Source organism: Melopsittacus undulatus, chromosome Z (assembly GCF_012275295.1).
Source record: "Melopsittacus undulatus isolate bMelUnd1 chromosome Z, bMelUnd1.mat.Z, whole genome shotgun sequence".
NCBI classification, from domain to species: Eukaryota; Metazoa; Chordata; class Aves; order Psittaciformes; family Psittaculidae; genus Melopsittacus; species Melopsittacus undulatus.
This window is the reverse complement of record NC_047557.1, coordinates 72,936,402-72,958,299: the sequence shown is the minus strand read 5'-3', so window position 1 is coordinate 72,958,299 and position 21,898 is coordinate 72,936,402. Positions and strand designations below refer to the sequence as shown.

The window sequence follows — 21,898 nt, the reverse complement described above, 5'->3', positions numbered from 1 at the left end:
ATCAGCGGGCGGTGGTCCGGCGAAAGCCCTCTCTGACGTATCTCCTAGGCGACCAGTGCCCGCCGCAGGTGTGGAGCGGCACCATGAGGAGACCTAACTTGCTGTTGACGGGTGCGCGCCGGCGGTAGCGGCAGCGGCTCTGGGGTGGAGTGGAGTGGGAAGGGGAGGGAGCGTAGGGGCTTGGGCTGAGCCTGTTGGCGGGATGCCCCATCCGTCTCTACCCGTGGTCTGCAGTGTGAGGTTCCTGCGGAGCAGCTGCCGAGCTGCGCTGCGTAGCAACTTAAGGTTTCCGTGTTGGGTCAGGCTTTAAATGAAGCAAGGTTTTCTGACAGAGGGGATGTTGAGATGAGATCTGAGGAAGAAGTTCCTCCCTTTAAAGGTGCTGAGGCCCTCACAGGTTGCCCGGAGAAGCTGTGGCTGCGCTATCTGTGGCAGTGTTCAGGGCCAAGCTGGACGGGGCTTGGAGCAACCTGGCAGGGGGTTGGAACTGGGTGAGCTTTAAGGGGCTTGGGGCAACCTGGCAGGGGGTTGGAACTGGGTGAGCTTTAAGGTCCCTTCCAGCCCAAACCAGCCTGTGATTCTGTGATCATCCTGATTAGAATAAAACTTTTGCACAAAATGAGACTTTTTTTGGTAGTTCTGTCCCTTTTTTTTTCATCTCCAGACATTGCTCTTATTTGCATTTCCTCATCATGCAGGCTTTTGCCCCTTTTTCTTATACAAACTTGCCAGCATTGACTGAAAAAGCCTCCTTTTTGATGCCTTAGAAGGTTATCTGAAGAGGACTTACATGCTGTTCTACTGTTTTACATGGGGTTGTGTCTTTAGGTACTCCAGGTGTTGGGAAGACCACACTAGGAAAAGAGCTGGCGTCAAGAACGGGGATGACCTATGTTAATGTGGGTGACATGGCAAAAGATGGTAGGCCATATTAACAATATAATTCATCAAAGGGTTTAAGATATTTTTGCTTTGTACAATTTGCAGTGCATGCATTATATATGTAGTGAAATGGCAATGACTTTGCTTTAAGAGAAATGCTTTTGGTGGCGTAGGGTACAAAAGCATTTATGTGACTGTGGAACGCTTTGTATTAAGTAACAACAAACTTATCCTTTTATGGATTTGCTCTGAACACTGTCCTTTGTTTGCATCCTCCTGAAATACACACAACTACATAAATAATTTTAATAAGTGCTGTTACTTCACAACCTTCCACAAATTCTTTTTGCTGCAGGAGAACTGTATGAAGGTTTTGATGAGGAGTATGACTGTCCGATTTTGGATGAAGACAGAGTAAGCCCAACTTCTAAAACTATCGTTCTTGTACTTTGACTTTCTGTAATTTCAGGTAAACTTGTCTGCCTTTGTTTCTTTTGTAGATAATAGATGAGCTAGAAGATAAAATGAGTGAGGGTGGAGTTATTGTTGATTATCATGGTTGTGATTTCTTCCCTGAACGCTGGTTTCATATCGTGTTTGTACTTCGTACAGAAAACTCATTTCTCTATGACAGACTTGAAAGCAGGTATGTCAGTGGAGGTATAAGGACAAAGAACTATTGTATGACCTCCTAAAAGATTTTTTTAGGGTATAAGTTACAGATTCTCTATGGAATACTTTATAATTATCAACATGTCTAAGACTGTCTCTTGGTGTTGTTCTTGTTTTTAAGGGGGTACAAGGGGAAAAAGCTGCAAGACAACATTCAGTGTGAAATTTTTCAGACAGTTTATGAGGAAGCTCTGTTGTCATATAGAAAAGAAATTGTACACCAGTTACACAGCAATACTCCTGAAGACCTGGAGGGAAATTTGGATCAGATTATGCAATGGATTGAGCAATGGATGAAAGACAACAACTGACATTTGGTGCAAAAGAACTCTGGTGGATCTCTTCTGGGGGTGAGGGGTGTTAATATTTGATAATAATAATTCTTGTATGATACATTAAAATTAATTTTATTGTAATTTTGCATGGTTGGGGACCAGACAAAAGCTCAGAAGGCTGAAGGCTTTGAACAGCCCCTGGGGGAGGCATACAGGAAAACTGACAAAATGAAAATTCTGCAGTCAGAAAGTCACAGTTGCCATAGTAGCAGGAACAAGGTTCTAGGTTCGATAATTAAGAATCTAGGCTTAGATAATTAAGAACCAGGCTTCCTCCCCCAGGATCCCCAAGAAAACTGTAAAGTCTTGATAACTGGTGGCAGTTGAGGTGCTTTATATCGACTTCTGATTTTTGAAACATTGTCCTGAAAAGGGGTTAGTCTGTTTCTGAACTGTTAGACTAAAACTTGCTGTACTCTACTGCATTCTTGAATATGTGGAGGCTAACGTGGAGTGAGGGGTGTATGATAAAGTTTAAGGAGGGTGCTTTGTTTGGAGGGAAGAAACATGACTTGGTAACAGATATTTTAAAGTCATTACACAAAACTTCAGAAATTACTTATGCTGTAAGAAATCATCAGCTATATCTGCACTGGAGTGGTGTATTAAACAGTAAGTTATTTTTCTGTTTCCTCTCTGTATCACCCACCCCTATCATATTTATCATTGTAAGTTTATCACAGAAATACTTGGTGGGAATAACCAACCTCCTACAATCCAAAACATGGTTACACTTAAGATACTGGCAGCTGTCTGTTCTCAGTGCTTATAAAGCCTGGGTCCTGAAACAGCATGAAATAACCTTTCTTACTGAAAATATAGATTGTAAAGCCTCGGGAAAGATTCTGTAGAAAGTGCTTGCTAATTAACTTTTTCTATGCATGAGTCTGGATAATAAAAACTTGAAAATTTCTATGGTAAAGAGTACTATGATTACATGTTCTATTTTGATTCCAGATTTGGTAGAGGGTTTTTTTGGGTTTGATTTTTTCTTTTTTTTTTGGTGAGACTTTCAGAGGAATACCACATCAGCACTTTGACACTTGTGTAAACTGAAATGACGAAATGGTGAAAAATGTGGATTTCCTTGCAGAATTGGGACCGAATGTTGTAAAGATGCAAACATGCATGTGCTACTTTCAGGGGTACTGTGAGACCAAGTGAAGGGTGATCTAAGGCATGGAGGTGCACTGGGCAACACTGATGTCTAAGTGTGCTTTGAATGGCCACATCCTGCACAGCAAAGTTGGGTATCTAAATGGTATTGGGTTAGAGGGGAAGCTGTAGGTGAAGTACAGACCTTCCGCACCATAACCACCACTCCCTCTGTTGTCAAAATGTGGGCTTGTTCACCCAAAGTGCAACAAGCTAATCTCAAACACAGAGTCAAGATATTGCTTAATTCATATTTGCACAGAGATGGGTGCTTGGGAACAGGTCCACAAAGTCAACACACCATCAGTCTCCCAGCTATCCCTTGTAAGACATTTCAAATGGTGGTAATTGTCATTTTCTGTGTAGGTAACACCCTGTGTCTCCAACCATTTGTTCTTGCATTCTCTCTATTTAGGGACACAACACATGCATGTTGAGTGAATGCCTCTGTGGCCAAAGGTGTCTTACCTTATGGGGTGTGATTTCTAGGATTATAATCATAGAATCCCAGACTGGTTTGGGTTGGAAGGGACTTTAAAGCTCATCCAGTTCCAACCCCTGCCATGGGCAGGGATGCCTTCCGCTAGACTAGATTGCTCCAAGCCACATCTAACCCAGCCTTGAACACTGCCACAGATGGGGCAGCCACAGCTTCTCTGAGCAGGTTCCACCTCGCAGGGAAAAACTTATCTCAGTCTCCCCTCTGTCAGTTTAAAGCCATACCCCCTCACCCTGTCCTTACAGGCCCTTGTCAGAAGCCCCTCTCCAGCTTTCTTGTCAGCCAGCCCTTTAGGCACTGGCAGCTGCTCTAAGGTCTCCCTGCAGCCTTCTCCAGGCTAAACAAGTCCAGCTCTCTCAGCTTGTCTCCCTGCTCCAGCCCTCCACGATGAACCAAGTCCCTTCAGGGACACTGCTAACTTCTGTCTTCCTGCACTTTTCAAAACTGCTTCTCTGGTTTCAACCCTGGGTTTCTTTCCAATCTTTCTGAAGTTACCTTTTCTTCTGATCCTGAGGGTTCATGCCTCAGTCTTCTACCTCTTCTCAACACCTGTGCGCTGGTAACGGAACATCATCGTTCCAAACTCAAGATTTTCAAACTTTCACACACACAATCCTTTACAACTGACTCACTGACTGGTACGAGGTCTCCTTGCCGCCACGTATGCTGCCGGGCCAGCTCCCGAGGCTTCGGCCCGCCCCAGGGCGGTACCGGCAACGCCAGGACGGGGAGGCCGGCCTGTGGCCGGCTTAGGAAGCGGGCTGGGATCTCCGGTACCCGGGGGGACAAAGAGGGGAACGCCCCGAAGAGGTTTCACCCTCACCAGGGCGGTCCCAGGGCTTTAAAGCTTCACCGGACTGGCGGAATCAGGTTTTCCGACAGCTTCAACTCGCCTTGGAAGCGGCTGTGCACCACCACTTTCAGATTCTTTCACTTTAGTGTTGTTCTGCTGCTTTCATGACGGAATTTTCCTGTTTTTTTTCTAGGTAGAATCCGTGTTCTGTGGGAGGTGCTGTACACATCGTTGGTAAGTGAAGTGCTCTACGTCAGGAAAACAAGACGACCAACCAAAACTCAGGATGAGAAGATGGAGGAAGCAGAAGAAGATGACATGGCATGTGGAAACTTGGGAGACGGCCTCGGGAGAAGACCTGGAGGTGTTTATGAAGGGGAAAATTTACAGACCTGCTATTCATTTAAATTTAGGAAGGGATCTGGAAAGGCTTGTCATTCTCTCTTGTCCGCAAAGAGAGTGGAAGAAAGTGATGATGCAACTCTTCCTGGCTCAAAACAAAACAGTTTTTACAATGGAATATCGAAAAAGCCTGTTACTAGTTCCACACGACAGCGTAGCTGTGGTAAGAATAATCTGAGTATTTGTTATTTACCATGAGAAAAACCCCTGTTAGCAAAACCAAGCAGTTCTTTTGCTTCACAAGGTGTCCGTCCGTAAGTTCAAGTCAAAGCGTGTGCTAAAACACTTGGAGATCTCTGGATGATTCCAAGGCATATGAATGCTAGGATCCAGTGCAGCCTCACAGAGTGGTTGGTGCAGCCCCTAAGGCTGCTGCTAGTGCCACAGTAGGAGAGGCAGAGTAGTCTCTGTGCCTAGACCTTCCAAAACATTTGACAGCAAAATTGCTTTTCAGTGAGGGAGGCTGTGGCCCTTCAAGTGTAAATTGACCATTTTAAAAGTGCTTAGTTTTGCTTTTGAAAGTGACATTTAGAAAAGAGCATCCTGTGGTGGGGACAGCATTGGTTTTCTCTAAATATAGATATGGAATTGAATGCATGTCCTTGGACTCCTGATTTAAGTGTGTTTTTGTAGAGGTTCTATCATTGGAACAGGTTGCCCTTCAGAAGCTGTGGCTGCCCCATCCACTGGCAGTGCTCAAGGCCAGGCTGGACAGGGCGTGGAGAAACCTGTTCCAGTGTCCCTTACCATGGCAAGGGGTTGGAACTGAATGAGCTTTAAAGTCCCTTACAGTCTAAACTGGTCTGTGATTCTATGATTCTGTGAAAGCTTATGGCTAAATATTCAAAATCTGATTTGCTGTTGGCATATTTTTGAGGTTAAGAAGTTGGTTTTGGAATCTGCACATCTCAGCTCTCCGGTGTTGTCTTTTTTTTTTTTTTCCCTCTGTTTTGGGTGAAGATAACACTGCTGTAGATAAAATCAGATATAGGCAGTGCTGTTTATTACACATCAGTTGCTTTCCCTTACATTTTTAGACATTTTTAGTATTTTGACCTAAGTATTTTTGTGTAAGTTGCTTATTCTTCTCCTCTAGAACAAGTCCCCACTATCCTCTCCACACACTGCTATAAGCTAAGACATGTAATTATTCTTTATTGGTTTCAGCATCTTCAGTGCAAAGATGTCAGGAAAACAGCATAATTCCTGTTGGTTTCACTGCCCTTATGCTGGTCTTTTTGTGTGATCTTTGGTCATCTTTGCGTGCTGCTTGTTTTAGGTCTAGGTCTATCACACAGCAGCATCCATGAAAGCATGACTAAAGTCCGCATGGTCGTGACTTGGATTTAGCAGAAGGCTGCATCTTAACCTGCTTAGTTTAAGTGAGGTAGTAACTTCTTGTGTAGAGGAATACTGGAACTTGTGGGATATTCCACTAACATACTTCATCTTCCAATCTTGGAAATTGACATTAATTCTAAATAATGCTAGCTGCTGTTTTGTTGACTGTGATTGTTTAAAAGTTACAATCTGAAAAGAAGCTAAAAAAAAGAAGTTTGGTTTGTTTTTTTTTTTTAATCAAGATGGCAGTTTTGTGGTTTTGTTTGGTGGTTTTTCTTTTGTGGGTGTGGGGTTGGTTTTGGTTTCTTTTATGAAGTTCTAAAATAATTTTTCTTATTTTAAGTCTCTTTATAACTGAACTCTGCTTCCCCCATTTCACTTCTTTAACTGTGAAACACTGTATTTGATTTTAGTATTTATGTATTTCTTAAGCCTTTTAATTGCCTCCTGAAGAAAAAATATACCTCTGAACGTTACCAGTTTTCAGGGTAAAGCAAATTCTCATGTTTTCTTTTGTAAATATTATAGTTTCTCAGCATTTAGTATCTGCTGTCAATCTTACAGAATCTAATACTGAAGTGCCAAATGAAGAACTAAAGCAACAACTTCGGGAGGCTCTAGAGGTAAGTGACTGTGCCAAGTGTGCTGTTGAAATCTCGACTTCCTTTTAACACAGCAAAGTGTTAGTTTAGCTGAAGATCTTGGCATGTCCAGAATCAGGGATGGATTCAGGTTTTTGTAACTAGTGCAGTAGTTGGAAGCCTCATTCAATTTTATGACATAAATTTTGTAATTTTTTTTGTGATGGGGAGAATGGAGAGGAAGTATTTTGAAAGATAGAGAGATGTAGATAATATTGAAAGGATCATACTACTTTTCTAGCAGGTTTTCCTTATTTAAGCTTCAGGGCCTGAAAATCTTCAGTGTAAATGGAGTAGTCTTTGGGATTTTAATCTGTTTTTTTACTGAAAGGTAGTTAACTCCTACATTTTAATTTTACTGTGATTAAATATGTTGATGTGTTGGCATCAGTCTGGGCAGAAAGAGCATGGTGACCTCAGTTGTAAGGGTATAGACTTCATCTGTACTGTGTTCTTTAACCCCAGGATAGCCTGTAGTAGGTCACTGTCAGGTTTTCTTAGCATGAAGAGCCTTCAGTGCACAGGAAGTTAAAATGTCAAGGAACCTTACTCGTTTTCAATTAGACAAAACTGAAGAAATACCACTGCTCTGAGGTACAATTTTAGTATCAATTGCTGCAGTAACAGGCCTGAAAGAACTATGAAAAAAAGTTTTGTATGACAAGTGAACAACCGAGTGACCTACATAGCAGTTAAGGAAAAATAAGGACACAAAGCAGTAAATTTCATTTTAACTATTGGAAACTAAAAAAACCCTGCTTTCTTCCAAAGGGGCGATGTTGCATAAAGGTATGATTGGCAGGTACCTAAAGCAGGGATCTGTGTGGACAGTGGTTTTGTTGTGGACAAGTAGTGGTTTTAATCCAAGAGTTGTAACATGATATTCACACTATAGAGTATAGAAGTTTTGCATGATATATTTAGGGTATGTCATATTAATAGGGCATTTATATTTTAGTATATATATTTGTAGTATTTGATACTGCATATATAGGAAAACTGTACTCTGTTCTGTTTCCTTATTTTAAACCTCAGGACCTATGTTGATACATGCAGCTTCTTTAGCAAGGCAAACCTGCAGTGGTTTATTTTCCAAATATACTGGAAGAGAACAGAAAGAATAATAATTACATGTATTCTTCAAGGATTTGGTGCTAGCATGCACTGTTAACATTTCTTCATTGTAAGCAAGCTGCTTGTCAGGGAAGAATCATATAGTGTAGAAAGAGAATACTGTTTTTTTGAAGAGGGCAAATTTACATTGCCCTCTACATTTATGAGTTTTAACATGATTACCTTGAGTTTTATCAGTGTACCTATTTTGTTTTGCTTCAGGAAGTTGACATTTTGAAAGTTGAGCTTGAAGCATCTCAGAGATGACTTGAAGAGGAAGCCCTAAGAATTCTGCAGAGCATGGTAGGAGTTTTTCAGAAATTGTTAATGGCAAAGGAAGGAAAACAGAAGAAATCTTCCTGCCACTCCTCATTAAAACTCCCTGAACCTGTATTTACCGGGACTTTAAAGCAGTGAATCTGCAAGTGTCTTACACACTTGGCTTCTACAACTTTTGCTTCGTGGAGCTATTGTGGTTATTGAAGGAGATTTTATTGTTGTAGCAATTCTCTATTTTTATCTTTGAAGTTCTTTGAGGATTTATTCAGGTTAAAAGAACAAGGCTTTCTCTCCAGCCCTTTAAATTATATGTTTTGCCAGTGCTTGAACTTCTGCTGCAAAGCACAGATATTTTCAGTTGACTGCTCCATCTGTTGTCTTAGAGGACATTATACATTAAATGTTAGGTCAGTCTTTTGTCCACAGATTGTGATACTTTTATTCATTGTCACAACAGATTATGTTGAAATCGGTTCCTGTTTTTTTAGCCTGCTTGCTTGCCCCATTTATAGCCTGCAGTTTCTACCCTCAGACATTCATAGTAAGTTACACCTGGCTCAAAGTCTAGGTATGTTGTAACCAAGTTTAAGAGCTGATTTTGTGGGTGAGCCCTAAAGAAGACAATAATGTCATCTTAAATGAATGCTACATTTTTCTAATAGAAAAGATTGAAACACAAGTTTGTTAATGCAATGTAGCATTATGTGACTTGAAATTAGAACCCACTGGGACTTCAAGTTGCTAGTGTTTGTAATTCTGCACACTCCTTTTTAACTGTGAGTTCAAACTTCTCATGATGTAACACTAAAAATTTGTCTAAAGCCAAATTAACTACACTCAATTACAGTATTTGAAGGACTTGTGCTTTTTTTGTTTGGTTGGTTGTTGTTGGTTTTGTTTTTGTTTTTCAGGCAGTATTTAATAAAGCCACTATTCACACAAAAGAAATGCTTCAAAAGACTGAGGAAGAAAAGAGAACTTTAGAAAAGGTAAGGGTGCATTTTTCCTTCATACCTCTCTAAGATCACAGAGTTCATTGCTATTAATATTGGGTTATCAGACTGTTTATTTAGATTAGTACAAATCTGCCATTAGTTCAAGTTTGGTTTTGAAATTATTGTTATTCCTTTTTAGTAGAAAGGGAAAATGTTCATGTATCACTTTTTTGATTTAGATATCTTGATGCTGTATATAGTGTGTAGAAATAGTACCTGAAGGTTACTAGAGCTCTTTACTTTCTGTTGGTCTCTGTTGTGAGTTCCACAATCATTCATAGGGAGTTGCACTATTTCTTAGTTATGAAGCTGGAACTTCCCACTAAGTTTAAGAAATGGGTGCCCAGTTTTCATAGGAAAGATGGGGAGGAGGAGAAGGATGGTGGCAGTGAGCTACCTTGTTAAAGTGATTTCTGTGCTTTGTTTCTCTTCCTGTGTGACCTTGCCACAGAACAGTAAGTAGGCAGGGAAATGTGGCAGTGTGGGTTTGTTTTTCTTATGAGACACTACAAGCATCAGTTTATGCAACACTGTCTGGAATCCACAAATCAGTGATGCAGAAATTTTCTGGTGTCTGGCACCAACTGTATTTTTAGCAGTATCATAGACTGTCACCGTCATTGGTCACCTACATTTCTGCCAGTGCTAATCTCAGCACCAACAGTTCCTCTTCTTCCTTCCAATAGGAGGCTTGTAATAAACTGCTGCAGATTTGTTTTGTTTCCACAGGAAATTAATATTTTGAAATGGGAAATTGAATTTGATCAGGATCAATTTAAAAACATAGAAGACACGTGGACAGAAAAATACGACTTACACTGTGTATTTTTTGTGAGTTCTTTTAATTGCATTGAATGCTATATGTCTTTCCTGTGTTCCAAGTTTACCTCATTGAATTTTCAGAGTTTTTCATGTTTTCCTAATTTCCTTCCAGATTTGGGAAAATATATTTAATTTTCTTGCTAGTCACATTTGTATATTTCAGTTGAAACTTCTGACTTTGTAAGGCTGAATTTTCACTTCAGCCTATTATGTTATTATGCTAGCCAGCTTGAGTCAAACTGTTCTTTACTTTCAATGTAAATGAGGTATGTGCATGCATGTGGAAATATCATTTGCTGGTTAATCATTGCTTTATTTTCTTGCACTGAAGGTGTGAGCACACATTCAGGTAAAATGGAATGCTTTTGAGAGAGGATAATCAACTGGTTCTTTGTTTAAATAAGATTTGCTGTGGATAGGCAGCAGGTATGGTTAAGGCAATCAGAAGATGCCAGAAGCACTAAGCTAACAATGCAGCAAAAAAAAAGCTATCAGCAGACTCCCTTATTTAAATGTAGGAATTATATCTCTGAAGTCTACCCATCAGAATTATTTTTTTTCTTTAAACTGTGAATTGAACAATAAGCCAAAAGTTTACAAACTATTTGTTTGAAAGAGGACTTTTGTTAGGATATTTGATCTTGTTCACCCGTTAACTTATTTACCTTGAGGGATACTTAGTGAAAACCCCTTGGCTTTCCTGACTTACGAGATTGGAAGAGTACCCAGGTAGTCTGGAGCAATGAAACTCGTATTAAAAGTTGAAAACTACAGCTGTGGCTTCAGCAAACTGCAAGCCAAAAGTTCAGTCTGCTTTGCAGGAAGGCTTTCTGGTACAGATGTCAGAAAACAGGACAGCAGGATGAGAAGAATGTGTATTCCCTTCGTTTATCCAAGTGAAATAATTCAGGCTATTATTTAAAAAAACCCTATGAATTCACAGCATTCTGCATTACTGACATCTGAAGAGATGCACCAAATGAATCACAGAATCATAGAGTAGTTTGGGTTGGAAAGGACCTTAAGATTACCTAGATCTAAGCCCCTGCCATGGGCCCTGATGCCTCACACTAGACCATGTCACCCATGACTCTGTTCAGCCTAGCCTTGAACACTGGGAACCACTCACAGTACTGCAAGTGGGGTCTCACAAGAACAGAGTGGATTGCCACTTTTCTATTCAAGAAGGAAATACTTCAATACCTCAAGGAAAAACATGGTATAAATGCATATTGTATTCTCTAAGATTGCAACATTTGGCAGAGCAGCTGTTCCTGAGAACAGTGTTCAGCCTACAGGAAGTTTATTTTATAAAATTCAGACCAAAGGCCTGTTGTCACATGGCCAATAAGAATTCTGTTCTTTCAAGGAAGTAAAGGGATTTCTCTGAAATGTTTCAGAGATTCATTATTACAAATTTCTTTCAGATTCTAACGGTACTGGTACTTAAACTCACCTCCTGTTAAAATCTGAAGTTGCTGAATGATATTTTTATTTTCTTTTTTAGACATTCACTCAAATGTACTTGGGCACATTTAAATTGCTCGTGTAAGGGTGTGGTTTTGTGAGCAAGGCTAGCCTGTTTGAACAGCCCATGCTGTCTAGGTTGCAAGAGAAACCTCTATACGAGCACAGAGATTCCTGGTTTTGCTCTGGAAAACAAGAAGCTAGACTGGCAAAGTGTGCTTCCTTAGCCTTGGGTCAGAGCCACTCAGACCAAGCCTACACAGAGCCTACACCGGTTGGTTAGGAGTAGTGTCAGGTTGGATACTGGCCCCTGGCTAGCAGATTTGGATCTAACAACATACTACATACTATTGGTACAGGTATTGTTATGGGAAAATTTTACAATTTTTCTCAATAAAAAATACTAAAAGTGAGAAAATATCCTGTATAATGCAGCATGGATAATATCTCGTCAAACTGGCAACTCAGCTGTTTCCAGTTTTGATTTTTTTCTTCAGTCTTCCCAGTAATCCTAATCTAAAATATTTTAAAAGGTAATACATCCTTTTTCTGACTTCTGCAGGATATATTGTGAAAATGCAGCTCTTAAGGAAGCATTGAAAATGAGAACAGAAGAAGTTAAAACTTCTAAAGCTGAAAATGCAAGTAAGCCACCAACAGTCAATTCCTCTTAATGTGTTGTTTCTCAGGAATAATGCAGTATTTAGCTATGGAGGAAGCTTTCTGTTGGTAAAAGTCTCTTTGTTACTGGCAGATGATTTTAGTGGCTATGCAGAAGCCCTTTTTCAATGGAAAAGTTGTGTTTGATTTGGGTTCTTTTTGCCTCTTAAAAAATAAATGACAGGAGAAGTTAGGTATGCATAGTTTAAAAAGTAGATCAGGTATGAAGAAAGTATATCTACCTTTTCTCGCTGGCCTGGGTAAACACAACTGGGATCTGAGTTGTTACATCTGCATAGTTTTATCATATTCCCGAACTGATGCTTTATAGAACTGTTTAATTTTGGTGTAGATAAACTCATAAGCTAAGAAATCAGAGCAGCAGAATTCATAATTGCTTTCCTTGTTTTATTTCACAGTGCTGAATCAGCAGTGCTTGGAATTTCTTGCCATGCTAGATGTGAAACAACAGAAGGTTGTTCAGGAAAATATGTCCTTGAATAAAAGCGACATTACAGATTTTACAGGTTTTGAAGTAAGTGTAACTTAGATGGTTTTCAAAATAGCTGGTTCAGATATATGTTTATATTCAAAATACATACATATTTTTTTGCCTACTTATTATTTCACTGGTTTTTTTTTACTGATTTTTAGCTAATAAGAGTATACCCTTGGCTGTTAATCAACATTCTAATTTGTGGATTATCTTGCAAAGAAAGAGTAGACAGAAGGAGCATCAGGCTATTTTTCACAAGCTAGCATGCTTAATTTGTATTTCCTAACTCCTTAAATCTTTACCCCTTTGCTTAGTGGCTTACTTTATTGGGAAAAAAAAATCTAATTAAGTCTTCAGGGAGTAGCATACAGAGGCTGATAGGTTTTGCCTTCAGTTTATCTTGCTGAAAAAAGCACACTTTGTGTGGGACAAAAGCAATCACACCTAAATCTCTTGCAGCTTACTTCCCCTGACTCTTATACTCCCTTTATAGCTTCAGGATGTTTTTTTGCTAGTCATCTGGAATCTCTTGGATTGTGTTGTGTGTGCACTTAGATATTTAACTGGTACTTTGGTTTGGATTTTCAGCTGGCAGTTTTTGGAGCCTGCACCTGCAGTGCTTCTGGGGCACAGCCTTGTCCCTGTGCTAAAATGGCTGCTGTCACACAAAAGCAACTTCTTCATCTCAAGCAAGAGGTAACACTCTTTGGCTTAAATGTGAACATGCAGAGGCATGCTTGTGCTTGAAACGAACTAAAGCAGAAACGCTCTATTACAGTTTACACAAACTAATGTGTTTTAAACTAAACATGCATCTCAGAATTAATCTAGAATTTGTTTGTGATGCTTGTAATGCTCTAAATTTTGCTGATATAAAGTTGTAATTACAGTATCAATCAGCTTTACTAGAAACAAAAAAAATCTATTTTTTTTTATTTCCACCTGTATTTTTTTAATCTTAAAAAAAGTAAAGAACACTCTAAATGTATGCACTCCATAAGTGAATGCCCAGCATGAGTGTGGACTACCACTGACCCTTTCCTGTCCTTCCTGGCAGTGCATTCTACTCCTCCCCTGCACTGACATCAGCACTCACCAGCCTGCTCACCCAGCTAGGATAGGAAGCTGATGTGGCTGAAAACTGTATTTGCATCACTCTTCAATCAATAATGTAATTTTCAAGCTCTTAAGGCTTTTAATTCAGTGGTATTCTATAGTTTTAGAATTTTTCTTTTAATTCATATTTGACTCTATAGATGTGGAAACCATCCTAGTGGCCCCACTGCAGAAGTTCCAGTGACTGACTTGATTTGAAAATAAGTATTGTCCTGTTCCTTTTGTACCAATTTTACTACCCTGACATAGAATTTGCAATTGGCATGGGACATTAGTACCCTCCTCAAGCTCTTCTGCAAGTTCAGAGATAAGTAGTCATTGCTGGCAGCTTGTCTGTGTAGATGGGTAGTGATGTATGCATGCATAGAAAATGAAGAGCAAGGACTTCAATACACATTTCAAAATCTATTTCTTAACATGATGAGGAAGCACTTTGGTTTCTACTACTTCTTTGATTAGACTTATGTAAAAGTTGTCTGTGCTGATGGTTTCAGTCTGCCTCTTCATATAAAATTTAGATCTGTTCTTGCTTCCAAATTGCTCAATACACCTTGTATTTTCACTGAATTAAAAACAGGGTGAAAATCTGAAGAGTAAAGATGAAGCTTATATAATGGCAGATGCTTTCAGGATTGCATTTGAGCAGCAGCTAATGCAGAGGAAGGACCAAGCCCTGAGGCTTGCAGAAGTGCTAAAGACTAAGAAGGAAACAAGATTTATAAACTGGAGACGTCTGAAAGACAATGGTAACTGGACATGCTACATATCAGTAACGGTCTGCTGCAGAGGTTAGGTGACAAGTAACACAAGCAGACTTTCTTACTATACTAGATGTATGTCTGTGGTTTAATTGCTGACTGAGGTTTATGAAGTTGAGGGGGGAAAAAAGGAACAAAGTTATGTCAAAATTGTAAATACGTTAGTTTGTCATGTCGTTGAGGAATTTCTACCGGAAACTTTGCATGTATAATGTAGACTGTATGCATGTAAGTGGAATATATGAATACAACATTGGAGCTATCAGTCTAGGCTATTAATGTAACCTTTTTTTATTACACTTTCATGAACTGTACTACCTGATAAAAAACATGCTGGAATAAATAAACTGTAGTCTAGGTTGACAATAACATTCTGGATATTAGATGTTTATTATGAGAACAACACAAAAAAGATAACATCTGGCAAGTATAGCCTGACCATTTTAGATGCTGTCAACAACTCAGTAGTTGATGATCTTAAAGGCCTTTCCAAACTAGTTGATTCTGTGATTCTATGATTTACCTTGATAGTTTGTTTCTTGGTTTTTTTTTTCAAGTGAGCTCTATGTAGGAGTTAGGGAAGGAGAAAAAATTATATATATATGTAGATGTATGTGTTTGTATACATATATATATATAGTATATACACACAATGAGCTTTCAGTGACATACTAAATAGTTGGGGTTGGGTTTTTTCTGTTTTTTTGAGACATTTGAAGGTTTTTATTATGCATGTACTTAGAGTACAGTTCTGATGTCCAGAGCATAAGAAGGACATGGAGCTGTTGGAACAAGTCCAGAGGAGGGCCATGAGGATGATCAGGGGACTGGAGCACCTCCCATGTGAAGACAGGCTGAGAAAGTTGGGGCTGTTCAGCCTGGAGAAGAGAAGGCTGCATGGAGACCTCAGAGCAGCCTTCCAGTATCTGAAGGGGGACTACAAGAATGCTGGAGAGGGACTCTTGATTAGGGACTGGTAGTGATAGGACAAGGGGTAATGGGTTTAAAGTTAAACAGGAAAAGTTCAGGTTGGGTATAAGGAAGAAGTTCTTTACTGTGAGGGTGGTGAGACACTGAAACAGGTTGCCCAAAGGAGTGGTGAATGCTCCATCCCTGGCAGTGCTCAAGGCCAAGTTGGACAGTCTTGGGTGACATGATCTAGTGTGAGGTGTCCTTGCCTATGGCAGGAGGGTTGGAGCCAGATGATCTAAGGTCCTTTCCAACCCTGACTATCCCATGATTCTGTGTGTATCTATGTGAGTATTTATTGTTACTCATACACTTCATGTGTTACAAAGCCCTTTGTAAAATAGAAGAATTCCAATGATCTTTTCCTGCTTTAAGGTAAAGGATAAAGATACTTAAGTGCTTTTGTCATGGTCAAAGCCATAGCAGAATTTAGGAATGGCACTTTATATTTGTGTTAGCCATTGACCTGGACATGCCTTGCTTTGAGGTGGGTCTTAGAATCAAAGAATCACAAGATCAACCAGGTTTGGAAAAGACCTTCAAGATCATCAAGTCCAACGGTTCCCATTAGTGCCAATGTCACCAATGTCACCACTTAACCATGTCACCGAAGGCCTCATCTACACAGTTTCTGAACACCTCCAAGGATGGTGATTCCACCACTGCCCTGGGCAGCCTGCTCCAATGCCTGACCACCCTTCTGAGAAGAAATTGTCCTTAAAAGCCAGTCTAAACCTCTCCTGGTGCAGCTTGAGGCTGTTTCCTCTTGTCGTATTGTTTGTTCCTTGGGAGCACAGACCAGCCACCTCCTGGCTTCATCCTCCTTTCAGGTAGTTGTAGAGACTGATAAGGTCTCCCCTGAGCCTTCTTTTCTTCAGACTAAACACCTCACTTCCCCCAGCCTAGATTCCTTCAGCACCCTAGGCATGTAATGCTGTAGAACAGCACACATCTTGAGAACCGACATAATTGTTTCCAAGCTCTGTATACTGACAGATTAAATTTGTGAAATGTATTTCAACCTTTTTAGAAATCTTAGAATCTCTTGAGCAGCTTATGTCAAAGAGTGGGTATATATATATATATATATAATTTTTTTTCTTAGAATTTGAGAAGCTGTAGACTGCATTGCCCTCTAAGAGGAAATTAGTCAGGGTCCAGTTTTACACAGTTCCTTAGGAAGTTTTTCTCAGTAATGCCACAGTTTGTGTACTTCTATTTTCCTTAGGGCACATCAAGTTACAAGGGAACAAGAACAGTCTGGGAGAAAAACTATCCAGCCTGCTCTCATCAGAGGTGGATGGCAAGAAAGTTAAAAAGCTGGACAATCCTAATGAAATCCTGAAGATGTTAATAGATCTGGTTAGTGTTCTGTTAGACTATTCATCATGAGTCCAAATCTGACATTTTACACAGAATGTGTTTTCTTAGCTTATAAACTTTCTTTTCTTCCTCTTTTAAATAAATACTCAGGTAAATGACAAAGAAGAGGCTCTGGCTCATCAAAGAAAGGTTAACTACATGCTAGCTCGAGCAATTGAGGCAAGAGAAGATGATTCGGAACAGGATACAGGAAATGGGATGCTATGTAATTTTCAGTACAAAGTACAGGAGTCATCTGGCCTCAAATGTGCCTGCTGCCAAAACCTTTGTTCTCAAAGTAGTGTTTCTCCAGTTCCCAGTGCAAAACCATGTGAAAATCTGGTAAAAATGCTTCAAAAATCACACTCCTGGCCCTCAGAGACTACGCACTGTGAAGAAAATGATTCACATGGAAAAGCAGATGAAACTGTGGTGATCTCTATATAGCCATCCGTGGCAACAGATTTTTTTTTTTTTTAATGGATGTTGTGAAAGGGTATTGTTCAGCCTTAAGACTCAAGGGAGACCGTAGAGCAGCTGCCAGAGCCTAAAGGGGCTACAGGAAACCTGGGGAGGGGCTTTGGACAAGGGTCTGTAGGGACAGGACAAGGGGGAATGGCTTTAACCTGACAGAGGGGAGACTGCTCTTAGGCAGAAGTTCTTCCTTGTGTGAGTGGTGAGGCCCTGGCACAGGGTGCCCAGAGAAGCTGTGGCTGCCCCATCCCTGGCGGTGCTCAAGGCCAGGTTGGACGGGGCCTGGAGCAACCTGGTCTAGTGGAAGGTGTCCCTGCCTGTGGGAGGGGGTTGGAACTGGGTGAGCTTTAAGGTCCAAAACAAACCAGCCTGGGATCCTATGAAATATGTAAAAATGTCCTGTGATGAAGTCACTCAGTACCAGCCCATGCCAGAGCGTTTGCTGCTGCCACCTCCAGTGTTGCAGAAGCAGCGCGACAGCCGTTGCTTTGGCGGAACGACCGGGCCTAATATCACACTAACGCCTAGACGAGCTGGAGCTGCCGTGACGCCACCGGAAGTGTCCCAGGGTGGGTTGCCCCCTCTGCCGGCCGGTTCCGGTACCGCGTGTGTCGGGGCCCGTCAATCACAGGCTGGCTCCGCTCCTTTCGTGTCACCTGCTCCTGCTGCCCACACCGCAACTGCGCAGGCGTGTGGGGGTGCGGTTGTGCGAGCGGGGGCTGGGGGCGCAGAGGAGGGGGGCCCCTGAGGTAAGCGGGGTGGTGGTGCTCAGATACTGCACCGGCCCTCCCCCGGGGTGAGGTTGTGGGTGCAGGGCTGGTACAGCCGTGGTGGGGCCGAGGGCGAGGGGTGCGAGGCCCAGTGTAATTGTCGGTATCGTGCTGACAGGCGGTTTTCCCGCCCCCCAACCTGCTCCAGCTGGCGCCTTCCCGGTCCGCTTCCCTGGGCATCCGCGCTGGCACTCGGGTCCGGCCGCCTCCCGAGGCTCCCGGCCAGGTGGGGGGGAACGGGAGCTAGGCCTAGTCCTGGTGCCTCCGGTGTCGCGGTTGCCCCCGCGGGTGACGGCTTGTTCGTTCCTTTTGCCGCGGTCGGATCCGTCCTTTAGGTGTCACGGACCTTCGACTTGTCTGGTGTGGCATAGATGTGTATCTCAGTTGAAGAAAACATGTGAAGTATTCAGCGCTAAATTTTATTCCGTGCCTGAAGAGGGGCTTGTTTACTTCAGAGCTGATAAGTTGTGAGCGAGAGAAACTTTGTGCAGGGAAGATTATACAGCATCAGCAGCATGAGCGAATACACTCTCTGGAAACGGAAGATGGTAATGAAAGAAAATAATCCCCTTGTACTGGGTATGGGTGAGGCCACACCTCGAATCCTGTGTTCAGTTCCGGGCCCCTCACTACAAGAGAGACATTGAGGTGCTAGAGTGGGTCCAGAGAAGTGCAACGAGGCTTGTGAAGGGCCTGGAGAACAAGTGTGATGAGGAACGGCTGAGGGAACTGGGGTGTTTAGTCTGGAGAAGTTCAGGGGGGACTTTATTGCTCTCTACAGCTACCTGAAAGGGGAATGGAGCCAGGAGGTGGCTGGTCTCTTCTCCCAAGGAGCAAATGATAGGACAAGAGGAGACAGCCTTAAGCTGTACCTTCGGATAGGTTTAGATTGAGTATTAGGGACAGTTTCTTCCCCAGAAGGGTGGTCAGGCGTTGGAACAGGCTGCCCAGGGCAGTCGTGGAGTCACCATCCCTGGAAGTGTTCATAAACTGTGTAGACAAGGTCCTCAGTGACATGGGTTAGTGATGGCCTTGGCAGTACTGGGGAATAGTTGGACTTTGGTGATCTTGAAGGTCTTTTCCAAATCTGCTTCATTCTGTGACTCAATGAAAAAACAAATCCTTGTGCTGTTTTAGGATGCAGTCTGCCACTGGCTGATCTTACAGCAGTTTTTGTTGTGTATTGCATGTTAGATTGCTTAGATGATTTGGTTGCTCCTAGAGGGTTACTTACTGGTTTTGCTTACTTCTTGTTCTATTGATTTTTATAGGTGATACAAAGTATAACGTACATGCTTGCACCATACACTTACAGCCATTAAATATTTTAAGATACGCTTCTGGATAAACTGTGGAACATTCTCAGTTTGTATATAAATATAAGCTGTAATGGCAGAGAACTGCTTTATTAGTGCAGAGCTTAGAGAAGTTGCCTGCCAGTACTATAGGTTGTTAGTATCTGTTGCTGAGGTTGACTAAGACAAATATCTGGTTATTAGTAGTGCAGATCAGAGAAGCTGAGGATATTAAGGGGACATTTATTTCCATTGGGTAGTGATCTTTCAGACCTGGTACAAGGATTGTGTTGTCATTACTCGTTTTCTAATGCTGAGTAATAAATGGTGATACAACTAATGCTGCTGGCACTGTGGGTGGTCTGAGAGAGATGTGTTTGTTTGGTTGAGCAAGTGGATTCTTCAGGTGTGGGCCTGGCTGCTCATGGCACTGCTTATGTGTCAGAGCACTGCTGAACATGTGTAATTGTTAATGGATTTTTGGAGAAATCTGGTTGAATAAACAGAATGTTGCTCTTTCTAAGCAAGGAATTTTAGTTGTTTTTTTTTTTGCAGTGTGCCATGTAAGCTTTTCATTGTGTGTCTGAAAGCTTTTATCTTCACCCCCTGATTCAGCTGGTAAATTTGCAGTGGCAGCAACTGGTGCAGTTTTGGGGTTGGATAATATGTTGTCTTGCTTAGCAGGAATTGTTTTAGTTTTTATTTGACAACAGTCAAGTTTTCGCAAAGCATTTGCTGAGTTTTAGTGAAGTTCTGTGGTAAATGGATTGCTGATGAACATCAAGGGCAGTCATTTGTACCCCTGTTTTGTTTGTTTAGTTGTTTATTTTTTTTTTTTTTCTGTGGGACCCTGAATTGGTGGGTAGGTGTATGGTGTAGCGGTATGGGAGGGGAGGAGAGGAAGAGAAAGCTGGTACCTAAATAATTAAGCACCTTTAAGGTGGGAGAAGCAGCATACTGGGTGTGCTGCAGCACTTCATTTCTATAGCACTGTGAGTTTAGTTCTTAATGGTTGTGTTTCTGTCAGAATCTTTGTTCTAACTATGGTAGCTGAAAAAAACCGACTTGAATGCTGTTGCAAGGATAAAAGTTTCAGTATAGCTTTCTGCACAGACTAAGTATGATTAAACACAATCATGGAGCTGAAATGATGTAACTTTGCAGTGAACAAAAAGACTTTCCTGATAATCTAAAATTAAAATGGGCTGAAGACCTGTGTACACATGTGTTTTTCTTAATCTCTAAAACCTGATATTTTCTTGTTTTAGCATGCTCCAAATAAAAGCAGGGCTGATTCTGCAGTGACAACTAGCTGTGACTAGCTGGAGACCTGGTAATGCCTATATTTATTAACGCTATGGAGAGTGTTTTTCAAGGATTCTTAAACATCAAAAGGCAGTTTGTCATCAGACATTAAACTGGTTAGCTGGTAATAATTAACTAATTATTTTATTTTACAAGTTATCACCACTGAAAACTACTACCTACCTCCATTTAGAGAAGACTGTATTTGAAAATAAGTTGTCAGTCCATCTGGTAACTTGGACATTCTCTACCCTGGCAAATATGTGTTAACTCCTTCTTTAAGTGTTGAGAAGTCCCTCATAGAATGTTGGGTTTGAACTCTGGCAAATGTGCCTGTTATGTTAAAAGTGATTCATAAAGTTTATAAAAGAAGTGGCGTGTGAAGTGCACTGAGGCACTTGCACTCATTGCAGTTCATCCAGATCACAGTAGTTGCTTTCTTTAGGTAACAGGTAGGTAGTAGAATTTTTGCCTCTGTTTCTTAAGCTGCTGTCTTTGTGCAATTTAAAATGCAGTATTAGGAGTTTGCCAGAGATCAAGCCTAGCCTGACTGAGAAAATAACATAAGCAAACCTTTATTATTCTCTTTTTGTCAGTTTAAGCTTGCCTTTTGGAGGCCTCAGAAGGTAGAGAAGGGTGTTTGATCAGCTGTGATGTGACCTAAATACTAACTGTTCAGAATTCTTCCTGGGATTGGCACAGAATAGCTCACTTCAGTGCAGTTCACATTTTCTGTTGGAATTACTGGCTTCCTGTGTTCTCCTTGATGACTGCTGCCTGGCAGAGCAATGAAGTGTTGTTACTTTTCCATTAAACACTTGGGTAAGATAATGACGAATGCTGGTCAGGACACAAGCAAAAGCTTTGAAAGATAAGAACTTAAGGTGAGCTTGCTAAGAAACACATCAAATGCTTACCTAGAGTACTCTCAGTGTGCTTTTGGTCAAATCAATAGAAAGTACTACTCTGTCCTCAAATAGGAGGTAACAGAGCAGAGCTGACTGTTTATTGGGAAAAGAAAAAAAGTGGATGTTTGCTAACCTGTGTACTTGGAAGCCCTCATGATCAGTGTGTTCTATTCTTCAAGTAAGATGAGCTGCTGCTTAAGGGAGCAAGATGCATATAAGGACAGATTGTGTGATCAGAAATGATGACTTGTAATGGTATAAAATATTAACAGCATAACCTTTCTGTTCCTTTGTGTTCCTGTTTCTGTTAACCCTTGTGATGTAAGGAACAGCAGAGGGACGAGCTTTTTACGAAACAGTGTGTCTAAACCTTCAGTGGAGACATCTGC

General features: G+C 41.2%; 2 protein-coding genes across 3 annotated transcripts; both read left to right on the top strand.

Annotated features, from left to right (window-relative positions):
• Window positions 1–25: 25 nt before the first annotated feature.
• AK6 (adenylate kinase 6) lies at window positions 26–2,811 on the top strand. 2 transcript variants are annotated; one of them, XM_005143760.2, is made up of 5 exons: window positions 26–111; window positions 829–921; window positions 1,238–1,296; window positions 1,383–1,528; window positions 1,676–2,811. In XM_005143760.2, the coding sequence occupies exons 1-5, from the start codon at window positions 84–86 to the stop codon at window positions 1,863–1,865; spliced, it is 516 nt and encodes a 171-aa protein (XP_005143817.1). In that variant the 5' UTR covers window positions 26–83; the 3' UTR covers window positions 1,866–2,811. The 2 variants fall into 2 exon arrangements, with proteins under 2 accessions (XP_005143817.1, XP_033928510.1); XM_034072619.1 differs by lacking the exon at window positions 26–111 and adding an exon at window positions 217–491.
• Window positions 2,812–4,271: 1,460 nt separating this feature from the next.
• CCDC125 (coiled-coil domain containing 125) lies at window positions 4,272–17,204 on the top strand. Its single transcript, XM_034073239.1, is given in 11 exon segments — window positions 4,272–4,901; window positions 6,644–6,702; window positions 8,056–8,136; window positions 9,024–9,101; window positions 9,837–9,919; window positions 11,956–12,041; window positions 12,476–12,591; window positions 13,141–13,248; window positions 14,246–14,414; window positions 16,624–16,757; window positions 16,869–17,204. Coding segments are annotated over 11 exon segments (1,521 nt in total). The 5' UTR covers window positions 4,272–4,630.
• Window positions 17,205–21,898: the final 4,694 nt, after the last annotated feature.